At 46.9% G+C, this 16,138-nt stretch overlaps 1 protein-coding gene across 1 annotated transcript in view; it reads right to left on the bottom strand.

Moving 5' to 3' along the window:
• The window catches only part of TENM4 (teneurin transmembrane protein 4), a 562,312-nt gene that overhangs the window by 398,693 nt on the left and 147,481 nt on the right, over nt 1-16,138 (bottom strand). The window contains exon 3 of the mRNA XM_017895920.1: nt 13,566-13,835. Coding sequence (XP_017751409.1) covers nt 13,566-13,835 — 270 coding nt within the window. The remainder of the gene's footprint in view (nt 1-13,565; nt 13,836-16,138) is intronic.

The raw sequence follows: 16,138 nt of genomic DNA, 5'->3' as shown, positions 1-16,138 counted from the left end.
CTTTGTGACTGGCTAGCTGGCAAGTTACTTATGCTTTTGAGGCCTCAATTTCATCAGCTCTAAAATGGGAATAACAACCCCTATTTTTCTTCTTCAGCTTTCAAGTTCAGGGGTACATGTGCCAGATGTGCAGGTTTGTTACATAAATAAATGTGTGTCATGGTTAGCTATTCTTTCTGATGCTCTCCCTCCCCATCGCACCAACCTCCGACAGACCCCAGTATGTGTTCTTCCCGGCAAAGTGTCCATGTGTTCGCATCATTCAGCTCCCACTTATAAGTGAGAACATGCAGTGTCTGATTTTCCGTTTCTGCAGTCTGCTGAGAATAACGGCTTCCGGCTCCATCCATGTCCCCACAAAGGACATGATCTCATTCCTTTTTATGGCTGCATAATATTCCATGGTGTATATGTACCACATTTTCTTTATCCAGTCTAACATTGATGGACATTTAGGTTGATTCCATGTTTTTGCTATTGTAAATAGTGCTGCAATGAACGTACGTGTGCATGTATCTCTATAATAGAATGATTTATATTCCTTTGGGTATACACCCAGTAATTAGATTGCTGGGGCAAATGGTATTTCTGCCTCTAGATCTTTAAGGAGTTGCCACACTGTCTTCCAAAATGGTTCAACTAATTTACACTCCCACCAACAGTGTAAAAGCATTTCTTTTTCTCTGTAAACTTGCCAGCATCTGTTGTTTTTTGACTTCTTAGTAATAGCCACCCTGACTGGTGAGAGATGATATCTCATTGTGGTTTTGATTTGCATTTCTCTGATGATCAGTGACGGTGAGCTTTCTTTCATATGTTTGTTGGCCACATGTATGTCTTCTTTTGAGAAGTGTCTGTTCATGTCCTTTGCCCACTTTTAAATGGGGAACAACCCTTATTTTATAGGCTGATTATGGTAACGAAATGAAGTAATACATGCACACTATCTGGTTCACTGTAACTGTATAATAGTGAGCATTGCTCCTGTAATTATTGACAGGTAGAGTATATGAGTAAAAAGAAATAGAGAAAGGAGCAGGGCGGATGTGGCGAGGGAGGGAGGGAGGGAAGGAAAGGTGGGGGAGGGAGGGAGGAATAAGCAGTTAACAGCAGCATCCATCACAGCTTATACACCCTTTCAGAGTCCCCTGGGGCCGCCATCTGCTGGCGCCTCAGCCAATGGCAGCACTTCAGCTGCCACTGTGGCCAGTTGGTCAATTGAATTCTGCTGCCTAGCACCCATTAACTGCTTGTCTTGCCTTCCTCCCACAGACTACTCTGGAGACATGACTGCTAAGTACAGCCTGCCTGAGAGCCTTCTCAGGAAGCATTCCTGCTTAGAGACCAGCTATGTCTCCTTGTAGCTTGTTGTGAGGCACTGGCCAGCATGGTAACCCATCACTTCTCTTTGCTTCTCATCTTTCTTTGTCTCGTGTTCTTGAGTTTACTTCTCCTAAATAAAGCATCAGCTTTTAACCTTTGCCTCAGCTCTGCTTTCTAGGAAACCCAGACTAAATCAGGTTTATTAAGACAAGAAGATAGTAATTATAAAAATCTGATAACCAGTTGGGCACCCTCTAAAGGATCCTTAAAGTCAAAATTTGGCAGAGGCGGGACTTGAGGTTCTTGACAAGTTCATGGTTAGTTAGTTATCCAGGGCAAATGCATTATGAATGTAGGTTCCAGCCAGACCTGCAGCTTTATTTATTTAAGCTGTTAGTAATTCAAAGCTAAAGGCAATTGCAGTCTTCTCAAGAACAAGATCACTCCAGATGTCATGTCTGTTCTTACCTGAATCAGAGAAGGCATCTGTCACCTTTAACTTCTCCCTACTTAAAATTTCCCTGCGGTACCTGTACTTTCAGGACAAAGGCTGAACCCTTGAGCCAGCAATTCAGAACCATCCCCTGCCATGATGGAGCCCAGCTCTCCTCTCTGTCCTCATCTTTTCTTAATCTCACAGGCTTTAGCCATAATATATCTTTGCTATTTCCTAAACAGTCCCCACAAGCCAGGAGACAGACCCACGCTCTCTGACTGCTAGTCCAATGCCTCTTTGCCTCATTACTGCTGCTTCCCAACATCAGAGGAAGCCGGGCTTGTCACTTTGGGGAGAGTTTCGGGAAGGTCTGGACATCTCTAAGGCCTCTTCCTGAAAGAGGTATTTTGTGGGGTATGGGTAATTGCTGCCTCCTGGGCTTCATGTATCAAACCCATATGAACACCTGGAGCCCCTCTTCATCCTTTGCTCCCTATGCTCCCTTCCAGACTGAAGTCAAAGGAAAGCAACCCATTACCATATAGTGCTCTGTCCATCTGCCTGGGTTGATTAGTGTGAAATTAAAGTTGTGGTAAGGATCTATGGGTTGGCAGAAGCCCAGATTTCTCTTGACATGCTAGTTTCATGTTGTGCCCATTGTTATCTGCTCTGGGTTCCTCTCCAGTTGCCTTTGTGCTCAGTGGAGAGATCCAGGTGGGTCCATGAACCCAGCTTATGCCTCATCCAGCCCCTGTATCTCCCTAAGTCAGCTTTCCCTGTTTGGGGATGCTTTTCCTGCTGTCCTCACAGCCCATAGCTACTCTACGGCTTATCAATCATCCCAATGACCATTTACATAAGAGGGAGAGGGGAGAGGAGAGATGTACAGGTTCTACAAATTAGGGATTCCAGCTTTATCATTGTACGAGCTGTGTGACCTTGATTAAGTCTCTGATCCTGGAGTCAATCTTCTTTCAGCTGAATCATGAGCCCCTGCCCAGATATTTAGTCATTCTCAGAAAGGGGACCCTAGAAATACTAGGCCAACAGTTTTTGACCAAGACTATTACATCAAAATCATGGAATTTTGAGCTAAGGGGTCCTTGAAGGTAGGGAATTAATATTCACAAGGTCCAGCCATATTCCAGGTACCATCTTTTTTTTTTTTGTTTGTTTGTTTGTTTTTTGAGACAGGGTCTTGTTCTGTTGCCCAGGCTAGAGTTCAGTGGTGCAATCATAGCTCACTGCAGCCTCGATCACCCAGGCCCCTATCTCAGTCTTCTGAGTATGTGGGACTTCAGATGCACACAATCATCCTTGGCTACTTTTTGTTGTTGTTATTTTTAGTTCGAGTTATCCTCCCACCTCGGCCTCCCAACGTGCTGAGATTATAGGCATGAGTCAGGGTGCCTGGTCCCCAGTTACCATCTTTTAAGTTTGTTTTTCTAAAATCTATAATAATAAATATATTTTACATGACAGTTGAGTACATGTATTGTGTGTATAACTGACTGGCCAGGCACAGTGGCTCACGACTGTGACACCAGCACTTTGGGAGGCCGAGGTGGGTGGATCATCTGAGGTCAGGAATTCGAGACCAGCCTGGCCAATCTGGTGAAATCTTGTCTCTACTAAACAAAAAATTAGCCAGGTGTGGTGGCAGACACCTGTAATCCCAGCTACTTGGGAGGCTGAGGCAGGAGGACTGCTTGAACCCAGGATGCAGAGGTTGCAGTCAGCCAAGATTGCACCACTGCAGTCCAGCCCGGAAAACAAGAGCGAAACTCCATCTCAAAACAAACAAACAAACAAACAAACAAACAAAAAAACCAAAGTGGAACTGGAATAAAATTTTATAAAATAATACTTATCTTACTATATGCCCTACACTTTATTCTGCTTCTCTCTATTCTATTTATTATNAATCCCAGCTACTTGGGAGGCTGAGGCAGGAGGACTGCTTGAACCCAGGATGCAGAGGTTGCAGTCAGCCAAGATTGCACCACTGCAGTCCAGCCCGGAAAACAAGAGCGAAACTCCATCTCAAAACAAACAAACAAACAAACAAACAAACAAAAAAACCAAAGTGGAACTGGAATAAAAATTTTATAAAATAATACTTATCTTACTATATGCCCTACACTTTATTCTGCTTCTCTCTATTCTATTTATTATATTATTATTATTATTATTATTAATTAATTTATTTTGAGATGCAGTCTTACTCTGTTGTCTAGGCTGGGGTGCAGTGGCATGATCTTGGTTCACAGCAACTTCTGCCTCCCAGGTTCAAGTGATCCTCCCACCTCAGCTTCCTGAGTAGCTGGGACTACAGGCATGCACCACCACACCCAGCTAATTTTTGTATTTTATTTTTAGTAGAGTCGGGGTTTTACCATGCTGGCCAGGCTGGTCTTGAACTCCTGACTGCAAGTGATCTGCCCGTCTCAGCCTCCCAAAGTGCTGGGATTACAGGCGTGAGCCACAGAGCCCAGCCTATTTATTATTATTTTAAATGGTGCTGAGCTGTAACATTTATTTCGTGACTGGTTGACCCAAAGTTTCGAAAACACTGTCCTGCTCTTTCACATGCATGATCACCTTCCATCCTTATTACAACCTTAGGAGGTAGACATTCATTCATTCCCAGGTTGCAGATGAAGAAACTGAGTTTCTCCATTTCTTCATCTCAGTGAGATTTAGTAATTTGCACAAAATCGCCCAATTCCTAAGTAGCTGCGTTGGGATTCCAAGTTTGACTCCAAAGCCTATCCTCCTTCCAAGTTATTTCACTGTCTGAGATTCCACTGACCTTTTTTGGCTGATGGGGAAACTACGATAATGCTCAGAGAGAAGTGACTAGGTCAAAGTCACACTAGGACTGGTGACAAAGCCTAAAATTGAAACCAAATTCATCCCTAGACTCCACACATCTGGCACTGGAACAAGGCTCCCACAGGCCGGAAGCTTCTTTCCCAATGTTGGTTATTCTCTTTCTTCCCTGAAGTCATCCTGGGTCAGATGAAGTTCAAGCAGCCTCAGAAACCACTCTCTTTGGACAAAGCTGAGCTTACTGACAGGGAAAAATGCTTCTGAAATATCTTTCGTCAGGAAGTTTGTCATCATGCACATCGTTGCCTCCACTGGAATTGAAAGTTGTGTTGTCTCAAATTAAAAACAAAACTCTCAATTGCTGCACCTCTCTGCACACTCAGCGGGTCTTAACTGAGTTTCAGGAATGCAATCTGTCTTAATTTAGCATGGCTCTGAGTCTTCATTTTCCTCCCTTTCCCTTTCAGAAGCAAGGTGCTGTTGTGTTAGTATGTGCTGCCACCAGGGAGAGTCACAGAGCTTGCCAGCGGGAAGCGGTTATAGGGTGCAGTTAATCTGGGCCAGGACTTCTTAAAGGGACTCCTAAGAACAACAAAGCTAGTAGCTGTCAGGTGTTGGCTCCCAGATCACAGGCAATTCCAGCCAATGTGGTGCTATGCAGAGGAGGCCCCAGGTCAAACTTCACTAAGGCAGCTTGAGGCAACCAAGCAGAAGGTAGGACTAAAATTATGGCTTAAAGGGAAACTGAGATTGTATGAAAAAATGATGATTCCCAAGAGTCTTATGTGGAAGATAAGGCAAGGCTGGGTGAGGGAGTCAGGCAGCAAGGTCAGAAACCAAGATGATCGGCAGCAGGATGGAGCGTGGTGGGAGGAGTGGGCAAGGGATGTGGCTCATCACCAAAGCCGTGGACTGAGAACAAGAAAGCACCGGGTGTGGCATGGGACAGGCCGTGGCTAAAGGACCCTGAACTGGACCAAGGTAGCAGTGAGGCTGGGAGAGGGATTAGGGGCGAGCCCCCCTTCCTTACAGTACTGGCAAGCCATTTTGGTCATAGAATTTAACAGTACTGAAGTCATCCTCAATGCTAACAAGATGATGGGGAGGAGCAGGGAAGAGAAAGTTCTATCCAATTCCACAGGTACAGGTACTACCCTCACTGCCGCACCTCAGTGAACTACATTCCTTGCCCATTCCTCACCTATGGCTCACTCTGACCTGAGCACCTGTTGTCTCTCTCCTATATGACTGCAATAGCTGCCTACTTCAGCCTTTGCCTGTTAGTCTATTCTCAACACAGCTTCTAGAATGATCCTGTTCAAGTATTAGTCAGACCTCATCACTTCTCCATTAAGAACCCTCCGTGGCTCCCCTGCACTGGCCTGCACAGACCCCTATCCCCTCCCCTCTTTGGCCTCCTCTACCATCTAGCCACTCTGGCTTCCTTGCTGCTTTTCAAACTAGCCACACACAAGCTCCTGCCTCAAGGCCTTAGCACCTGCCTTCCCTCTGCCAAGACTGCTTTTCTTCCAGATATCTTCGCAGCCTGCTTTCTCACCTATCGCAAGGCTTTGTTCAAATGTCACCTTCTCTGTGAAGCTTTCTCTGGCCACCATTTTACAACTGCACCTCCCTTCCCCACTGCCCAGACACACCCTGGGACTCACTGTCCCCCTTTCTGTAACAACTATTATAGAGAAACATTCTATGTTATTTATTTTTTACCTTGTTCATCATCAATTTTCCCACTAGAATGTAATCTCCATGAGAGGGGGCAGTTTTGTCTGCTTTGATCATTGCTGGAACTCCAGTATCTAAAACAGTGCCTGGTACATAGTAGGTACTCAACAAATAGTTGTGGAACGACAGACAATCCAACTATCTTGCAAACCTTACCTCCCAGTACACTCTGCCCCAGCATTCCCAGGTGCATTCGCTTATGTTCTAGCCTCATGTGACACACCTTCTACTGGTTTTGCCCACAAAGAACGCCCCTTCTTAACCCTCTTTGCCTGTTACAGTCCTTTCCAGCCTTCAAAACCTAGAGGCCAGCACTTCTTCCATAAAGCTCTCTCAGATACCTTCTGATGGGATGTTATTCTTAACCCTCTAAAACATGTACTTCAAATGTCATTTCTCTAGCATGTCATAATTTCAGAGGGCCCAGTATGATCTCTGGGTCCTGATCACTTCTAATAGGTTATGGGTTCCCTTTCTTTTCTGGAAGAATCTAATATTGACAAAGAAGTTTATATTCTGGATATAGCTAGAATCAACTCCTAGACCTCATATATTTTTTGGTTGAGCTAACATAAACATGTCTCTATAAAACAAAAAAGACTGTAGAACATGGTGGTCAAGAGGGATAATGGGCCAGGTTTGGTGGCTCACACCTGTAATCCCAGCACTTTGGGAGGCTGAGGCGGGCGGATCACGAGATCAGGAGATCGAGACTATCCTGGCTAACACAGTGAAACCCCGTCTCTACTAAAAATACCAAAAAACTAGCCAGGCATGGTGGCGGGTGCCTGTAGTCCCAGCTACTTGGGAGGCTGAGGCAGGAGAATGGTGTGAACCCAGGAGGCAGAGCTTGCAGTGAGCCGAGATCGCACCACTGCACTCCAGCCTGGGCAACAGAGTGAGACTCCGTCTCAAAAAAAAAAAAAAGAAAGAAAGAAAAGAAGGATAATGGACACTGCAGTGGGACGGATCAGGATCAGGATTCACACCCTGGCTCTGACATTCACTAGCTGTACACCCTTCAATGAGATACCTAACTGCTCCAAATCTCTGTGTCCTTGGTTAGAAAATGAGGGAAGGTTAAGAGTTGGTGGGCTTGTTGTCTCCAAGGTTCTTTCTAGCTCACAGATTCTGAGAGGCTCAGAGGCTCTGGCTCTACCAGGCTCTCCTCAATCCTCTTGGGAGCCTGGGGGCTTCCAGCATGCACAAGGTTTACATGGATAGCTCTGTCTGGTAGGACACTCTAATTCCCTGAAAGCATGGAGCCCCTCTGCATTCCTGAGAGGGCTGTGCACTGGCTTCCAAAGCAGAAGAGTAATCAAATGTGGGGCCCAATTCCTGCCCTAGTGGATGGGATCTAACTTCCCATCCTAAGTTGGGATGTCCATTGTACATTGTACAATGGGTTGGGTTGCTGCAGTACTTTGACCACTCTGGGACATAACGATAGATATTCTTATATATTTTTAAAACCAAGTCTCATGGGTATGGGGCCAAGGAGAGCAGAGGATAAATGGAGTTAATTGGTAATGAGTTCCTTTCTCACTGTGCTTTGGAGATGCTCACCTAATCTACTGACTCTGAATGAGCAATTTGGCTGCCTAATTAGGTTAACCAATAATTTCCCTTTTGACACCAGGCTGCTTGATAATTTGGGGCGGGGTAACTGTGATTCTGCTTCATTGTTTCCTTTCAAAATAGATTTCTTAATTTGCCTCTGGGATTAAATCATGAGCATATTCTTACTGTTCCCCAGACCCACAATGCTTCTGCATGCCTCCAAGCATTAGCTCATGCAGTTGTCTCTATTGGAAATGCCTCTCTCAGATCCCTCAGACTCAGTGAAATCCTACTAGGCTTTCAAGCCCCATGCATAACATGAGTGGAATGAAGGAATGAGCCTTTGCACCCTCAGGGCAAAATGAACTGCTCCTTTATTGTCATCATCCAGCTCTTTAAAAAATTAATATTAACAACTCCCGTGAATTAAGACCCAACACAGACCAGACGCTTCACAAATGCTGTAGTACAGGCTCACAGCAACACTTCAAGGAAGGAAGATGGCATGCTGTGTTTGCATTTTTTGTATTATGTGAAAAATACGTAACAGTTGAACTTTTTAATCATTTTGAGGACTAGAGTTCAGTGGCATTAGTGTAGGCACACAGTTGTGCATCCATTACTTTTATGTATCTCTGAACTTTCTCATTATCCCAAACTGAAAATGTGTACCCATTAAACAGTAACTCCCCAACAGCCTCTTCTTAGTCCCTGGTTACCACTGACATGCTCTTTTTAAAATGACAAAACTGTGGCTCCAAGAGGTGAAATGACTTGCCCAAGATCTCAGAGCTGGGACTTGGTACAACCAGGACTTGAGGCCAGGTCTCCTCATTGGACTCGGAAACTAGCATTCTTTCTCCACTCTGCAACACTGCCTGCTGCACCTCTGTTAAAGAGCTGCAAGGTGGTCGTAGCCCTGCCTCCCTCACTGGTCATCTGGAGTCCACATCCTTGAATAATGCTGCACACTGAAGCTCAGCATAGCTGTGGGACGAATTACAGAATGAATTCACAAAAGACAGTGTCAGCTTGACCCAGTGCTTGGGAGTGAAGCTCGAATTGCAACCTCTGCTTTATAAAAAACATCTATTGCATACCGGCTGTGTTCCTGACATGCCAGCTTCTCACTGCCCCCCAAGACTGTTGGCCCCTCACAGCAGGAGAGGAGAGGCCTGAGGGCTGGCTCTGCCTGAAGGCCCTGAGTAGGAAGATTTGTGTTTACATTACCCAGTCAATTCTGTATTTATTTTAGATATTAAGCAGTGACATAAAAGCTGCTGACATTAACCTTCAGGGGCAGAAATTGTCTTTAATGGACCCCATAAAAGTTATTATTGATGGCAGCTGCATGCAGCATCACTGTGACCTCAGCAAAAGCCTCCACCGCTATCAATACTGTTGACAATTACTATTGACTAATGCAAGGCCTGGTGTGGAGGCAGAGTAAATGTTCTTGTGGCTGGAGGTTTCTGGGGTTATGCTTCACATTTCACATTTATCTGGTAAGGATCTCTGAGAACTTGGTTGCACATTTTTGGTGGCCTCAATTGACAGCTGAGGATGCCTGCAGTCTCAAATGGAGGCAGGCAAAGGGCTCAGACTATAGAGATGGCTCAGGCCATCAAAGAGACCAGACTTCAAATCTAAGCTCTGCCAACTTGCTGACTCGCTGGCTGTTGTGTCTCGGTTTGGAGCCTCAAGTTTCCCATTCGGCAAATGGGAATGCCACTGAGTTGCCAGGGGGATTAAAGGCAATTGCACACGTGCAGTGGTAGCACATAGCATGAGGCTGCTGGCTTTGCTCTAACCCTGAGAAGTGACCACACTGTGATGTGTTGACTGATAGGTCCAGTGGAACTGAGCCCTGTTCTGATGGTGAGATCTGAGTTCCCATCACAAGAAAAGGAGAGCACTGGCTGGGGCCAGGGGTTTGATGAGGTCAGGCGGAACTACAAAAGATGGGAGAGGGGGAAGGTAAAAGAAAAGGGAGAGAGAGGGTGAAAGGAAACAAGACTTTTGTAGTAAAGCCTGGCTCCAGCTCAACTAGATATGTGGCCCTGTGCACAGCCTTTAATCTCTCTATGCCTCAGTTTCCTCAGCTATAAGTTGGGGAGATAATAGTGTAAGAGGAACGTGAACCTAATCAGTGAATAAAAGGGAGTCATTCCCATGATTGCTGTCATTATTTAGATCTGAGTACTGCATAACAAAGCTGTTAACGTAACTTCCCAACCAGGAGCAAGTAGACAGCCTTTGGGCACCTATGGGGAATCTAGGTTCAGGGAGTCCAGGCTTGGAAGGGATGTGGGAAACAGAAGCCCTTCATTAGACTCATCTGCCTACCTCCTCTGCCCACCCGTCTACCCTGAGTACAGTGAGGCTTTGAGTTCTGTGGCCAGTGTGAAAATGTATGATCATAAAGAGATGACGACATGGCCAGGGGAGCAGGCAGCCATTTCTCCGTCCCATTATCAAAGGCTGAAACTCTTCAGGCTTAGTGAGTATGTCATTATCACCCAACAGAGGCTTAATTCAGCTGTAATTCAGCTCTCAGGGACTATACAATAATGTGGGCAGTGTGCACCTCTTTCTGTCATGACTTTATGGAAAATGATCATTTGTCACCATGGCAAGAAGGCTTCAAAAGAAAAAATAACCCAAGTGTCTTGCTACAGAGGAAATTCACTATAACTAGGGCTATAAGAGTAAAGATTTTAGAGTCATATAGGCTTGAGTTCCAATCTCATTTTGCTAGTTGTGTGTCCTATGCAGGTTTCTTAACTTCTCTGGGCTGCGGTTTCCTTACTTTGTGCAACAATGGGGATAATAAAACCTTCTTCAAAGGGTTGTAGGGGGAGTAAATGAGACAATACAGCTGAAGCAGTTAGCACTATGCTTCGGTTCAGGTTAATTGGCAGCAACTTTTTTTTTTTTTTAGACGGAGTCTAGCTCTGTTGCCCAGGCTGGAGTGCAGTGGTGCAATCTTGGCTCACGGCAACCTCTGCCTCTGGGGTTCCAGTGATTCTCCTGCCTTAACCTCCTGAGTAGCTGGGATTACAGGTGTGCATCACCATGCCTGGCTAATTTTCGCATTTTTAGTAGAGATGGGGTTTTGCCATGTTGCCCAGACTGGTCTTGGACTCTTGGCCTCAAGCAATCCATCCACCCCAGCCTCTGAAAGTGCTGGGATTACAGGGTTGAACCACCACGCCCAACCACGCAACTATTAAGTATTAATGCTGTTATTATTATCATTTTCCTCTCGCATACCTTCATCTTGTGCATGCATTTAGAATCCAAGAATTCTGCATCTAGAAGGGCCTACAGGTCATTTAGCTCAGCTAGACCCAAAAATTGTTTATTAGAATACTGGTCCCACCAGATGCTCTGAGAATAAAAGAGTTCTGTGGTCAAATCGATTTGGGGAATGCTGCATACACACCCCCTTGGTAATTTATCCATTAGCATGTACATTAACATCTTAAAAACTCTAAGAAGTCCTGGAGTAAAGAAACTGGTTTAAGTTTGTTTGATTCAGTGTTTCCTACATTATTTGACCACAGAACAGCCCCCTACTCCATCTAAGAACTAACATTCTCAGATCAAGGAATGCTAATTTCATTTAAACTATTTATTTTATCGATGAGGAAACTGAGGTCCCAAGAAAGGATGCAATTTACCCAATGCCACATCCTAGACCAGTAACAGAACTGAGGCTCCCTTCCTGCTGTGGTGTGGTGGCACATACCCTATTCTCTTTGTGCCAGGCCCTGCACTGCCCTTCAATTTAATGTTCAAGTTCAGTGCGTGGTGGGGGTGGGGAGAGGCAGGGCTGCTGGTTGGGTATGGCCTTGGGAAGGTGGGTGAGGGAGTGTGGGTGGTTTCCCACCAGAGAGAGGGAAACTCCTCTGGTACTGAGGTTATTAGCCCCTTCACAGGGCTGACTGGGGACCAAGGGAGAGTGACACTGCCAAGCCAGTACCCAGTACCCAAGCCATTGCCACCCTCCCACGTAGACAAGTATGCAGGCTCCCTAGGCGAACACGTGAGTCCTCTGGGAGGGGTGGCAGAATGCACCTTTGGAACTCTGCTGCATGGGACTCTGGACCCTAAGGGGATACATTTCCCCACCTGACCCTGACCGTGCGTGGTCTCCTACCCATCCCCAAACTGGGGATCAATCTTGGTTTTACATCACTCAGTTGGAGCCTCCTCTTCAGAGACTAACTCCTCTAAGCCTCATCTCTGACCTGTTCCCTGCCCTGATCCAGGGGAATCCGGGGCAGGAATCACGAGGATCTACATTTGAAGCTAGAAGCCAGCAGGGGGCACTGGGCTAGGTGCTTCCTATTCTATCAATAATTCAGACTGCCCTCCCCTACCCCTTTGCCGGCTCTGGTGTGGAAGCACCAGCGGACCTCCTCCTCACTGGGCTTCCCAGAAACAGCCCTCCAGGTGTTGGCTCTGCCACTCTTTCCTTTGCTGCCAGGCCTCAGCAGGACCCACCTCGGTGCTGACCTGGCTCAGCAAAGCTGCTCAGGGGCTGGTAAGGCATGAAATACACAGAAGGGGAGATTCCCCCTGGGAGCTAGTCTCCACGCAGGACCACGTTAGACTCAGAGCCCCTCAGAATTCTGCCAGCAAGGTCCCAAGGCAGAAAGAGGAAAACGCTGAAATTGGGCCCCCTTTCCTCCACGATGAAAAGGAGGCGTGTGAACCAGGTGTCATCTTTTCCTCCCACAGCCTCTCTCAGGCCTTGAGAAGGAGCCTCAGGGAGGAGAGTGGAACAAGGAGTGTGCAGCTGCCACTTCCTGGGATCAGGGGACGCTGCAGCAAAGCCTCAAGTTTTAATTGTTAAAGTTTTTTTTTTGGTCTTTTCACTTTCTTTTTATTTTTAATAGACAGATAATAATTATATATATTTATAGGGCACAATATGATATTTTGATACATAAATATATTGTGGAACGATTAACTAAAGTTCATTAACATATTCCTCATCTCACATACTTATTTTTTTGTGGTGAGAATATTTAAAAATCTACTCTTTTAGCAACTCTGAAATATATAATGCATTATTATTAACTATAGTCACCGTGCTGTGCAATAGATTTCAAAAACTTATTTCTCCTAACTGAAACTCTGTACCCTTTGACAACATCTCCCCTAAACCTCAAGTTTTAAATTATCCCCAAATGACACTTTTTGTTTGGAAGTCATCCTCTGAACAACATAAGATGCTGATGTGGGACAGTGTTCCTGGAGGTTGCCCAGGACTGCTGAGCACCTGGAGCTAGAGATGGAACGAGCAGGATTCAGGCAGGACCAGGCCTTGCTGATTTGATAGAAGATAAACTATGGGGAATCTGTTACCACTGCCCCATGCCCTTTCCTCTCCCCTGCACACAGGCACCTTATAAGCAATGACCTAGAGCCTTATGCGCCTCCCTAATCTGGAAGGAAAGAGCAGCGACCCAGTCTCTGGCATGTCACTCATGGGTGGGCATTTCACATGACTCAGCAAAAGACTCTGACTTTTGATCCCTGAGAGTAAAGCAATTTTTCACCAACTTCACCAGAGCCCCAGGCAATGGAGCAGGAAATCAATATTGTAAATAAAACCCCAGCTCCACCACCCAGGCACCCGGCACAGACCAAACCAGCCACTTACCAGTCTCAGTGTTTTCGTGCTCGGTGTCGGTGAGCGTGAGGTTGGAGTTGGCCCGGCTGGACAGGCAGGAGCTGCGCCCTGACCGTGTGCTCCGGCCCCACAGCCGCACGGGGTGCTCAGGGGACAGCACCGTGTCAGCCTCCATGTCGGCATCAGAGCTGGCCCCCATGGAGTAGCCGCAGTGGGGGAGGCCAATGTCTGTCCGGTACAGGGTCCCGTGAGGGGACGTTACTTCTCCCAGCCCCAGCTCCCGCAGGGTGAAGTTGGCACCTGGGAGGAAACACAGGTGAGCTTGGTCAGGGCACTGAGAAGAGGTCTGCCTCTGCCTCTGCCTCTGCCTGAAGCCTGGCCTTCCTACCCCAGGACTCACTGTCGTTCTTTGAACTTGCTGTGGCATTCTATGCCCATGCCTTTGCTCAAGTGATTGCCTCTGCCTGGAGGGCTTTTTCTGCCCCCCTCTTCACCAGCCTGAATCCTCCATTTCCTTTAAGCCTCAACTTAAATTGCTCTTGCTCTGTGAAGTCTACCCCAATACCAACACCTGTGCAGAATTCACTGTCACTTTTTCCAGGCTCCTTCTGGAGTCCTTGGGCCTGGTCGTACTGCACAGTAGAGTTGTTTCAGGGTCTACCCTCTGCTGAAGGTGACCTCAACAAGGGCAGGCACCATGTTTTGCTTATGCTTATTCTTAAATCTCTGTTCCTAGAACAAAATACAGTACTCAGAAGGGGCTCAATAAATGCTTGTTAAAATGAATCGAGGGCTTCAGGTCTCCTTTTCCAGGGAGGATTGTCAGCAAGTCCTGAGCAGGGCAGAAGCCCAGTCAATGAGATCTAAATGGCTTCCTTGGGGCCAGAAGTTCCTTTCTGGCCAGGTCAAGAAAGCCTGAAGCTTGAGAGTGAAGAAGATGGGGATTGGCAAAGAAAGGTCAGCCTCGTACCAGGAAAAAGGCTCTGGCTGCTGCTTCCTCACCCCAAGTGGGTCTGTGATGGGGAACTGGCAGAGACAGGTCTCTTGAGGGCTTGGGCAGGCCTGGCAATGCCTAGGACAGAGGCTGGGGAGGATGTGGGTGAGAGAAGGTCACCTAGGATTAGTACTTGAGTGACAAATAGAATGCTGACTTTATGGAAAACTAACCTCCCTGTCACTCCTGCATGTGAATTCAATGTCTATTCAGGGACAGCTTCTCCCATATCTCTAGTATTTCCAGGAATGTGTTGCAGGGAAAAGGAAGAAGGAGTATACAAAGGCAGTAGGGGTCAGATCCCACTTACAGTGATGATCTGGAGAACTGGGCTTATAATCAGGCAGAATCCACGTTTAAACCAAGTCACGCTGGCCCTGGGCCTGTACTGAGATACAGCAGTGAATAGGATACAGTGCCCAACTTTACAGAACTCTCTGGCGGGTAGGGGAGACACAACCAAACACATGATTAAGTGTGCAAGTTCAAAGTGCGGAGATCCACAGAGAGTGTTCTGGGAGTGCAGGGGCAGAAGGTGGGATATTGGGGTGAGGAGCTCAGAGGAGAGGTTTGCAATGAGAGTGAATGGGGAGAATGACAAGTTAGAAGGCAGAAGAGGTGGATGGCCAAGCTTTAAAGGCCTCCTTGGCCAGGACTGAATAGGACAAGCCTTCAAAGGAAAGCAAGAAGGAACTGCCGGAGAGGTAGAAGGGGAGCCAGCAGAGATGCCATCCTATTATAATGGTGTGTCTCACTCTTAATCTGTGCTCCCCCGGTGTGTGCTCGTTATCTGGATCCAACACCTATCACACCTGCGGCAGAGTAGGTGCCCTGTAAAAGTTAGGTAACCCCACACACATACACACCCACGTGCACACACACGTGCACAGACACATGCACACACATGCACACATGCACACGTGTACACATGCATGCACACGCACACACGCATGCACTCTGGCAGTACTTTGGACAACAGATAAGGGGACAAGAAAGCAGGGAGGAGAGACCAGCTGGGGTGCTGCTGAAATGCAAGCTGCTGCGCTAGGCTGTGGTGGTGGGTGGAGGTGTGCCTCAGGTCTCCCACTCAGCTGGCTCAGGCTGGGACGGCCTTGATGCCAGGTTACAGTCATGAAGTACTTCCACACAGCTTGGTAAATAACTTGTGCCAAGCCACCTCAGTGCCTCCTTCCACACCCAGTGCCTCTCAGCCTCTGCTCTGGCTGCTCCAGCCCCTTCCCAATACCCCCAGTCTCCTCATGATCCAGTTACTAAACAAAGGGTTAATGTCAGTGGACCAAGCATAATAGAAGCCTGTGGGCTCCACTCAGTGGCCAGGCAGACATTCTGATTGGTTAGAGGCTGGGCCAACCAGATGTTAGCCATTTTGCATACCACTCCTCTGTGCCCTACTCCAATCTGTCCTCCTATTTTGCTCACCTAAGAAAAAGAAAAGGCTAAATTAGGGCCGGGCGCGGTGGCTCACGCCTGTAATCCCAGCTCTCAGGGAGGCAGAGGCGGGAGGATAGCTTGAGCCCAGGAGTTCGAGACCTGCCTGGGTAATACAGCGAGACCCCGTTCTCCACAAAAGGAAAAAAAAAAAAAAAAA

This window comes from Rhinopithecus bieti, unplaced genomic scaffold, assembly GCF_001698545.2.
Source record: "Rhinopithecus bieti isolate Rb0 unplaced genomic scaffold, ASM169854v2 scaffold_26607, whole genome shotgun sequence".
Lineage (NCBI taxonomy): Eukaryota > Metazoa > Chordata > Mammalia > Primates > Cercopithecidae > Rhinopithecus > Rhinopithecus bieti.
This window is presented reverse-complemented; position numbering and strand designations above follow the sequence as displayed.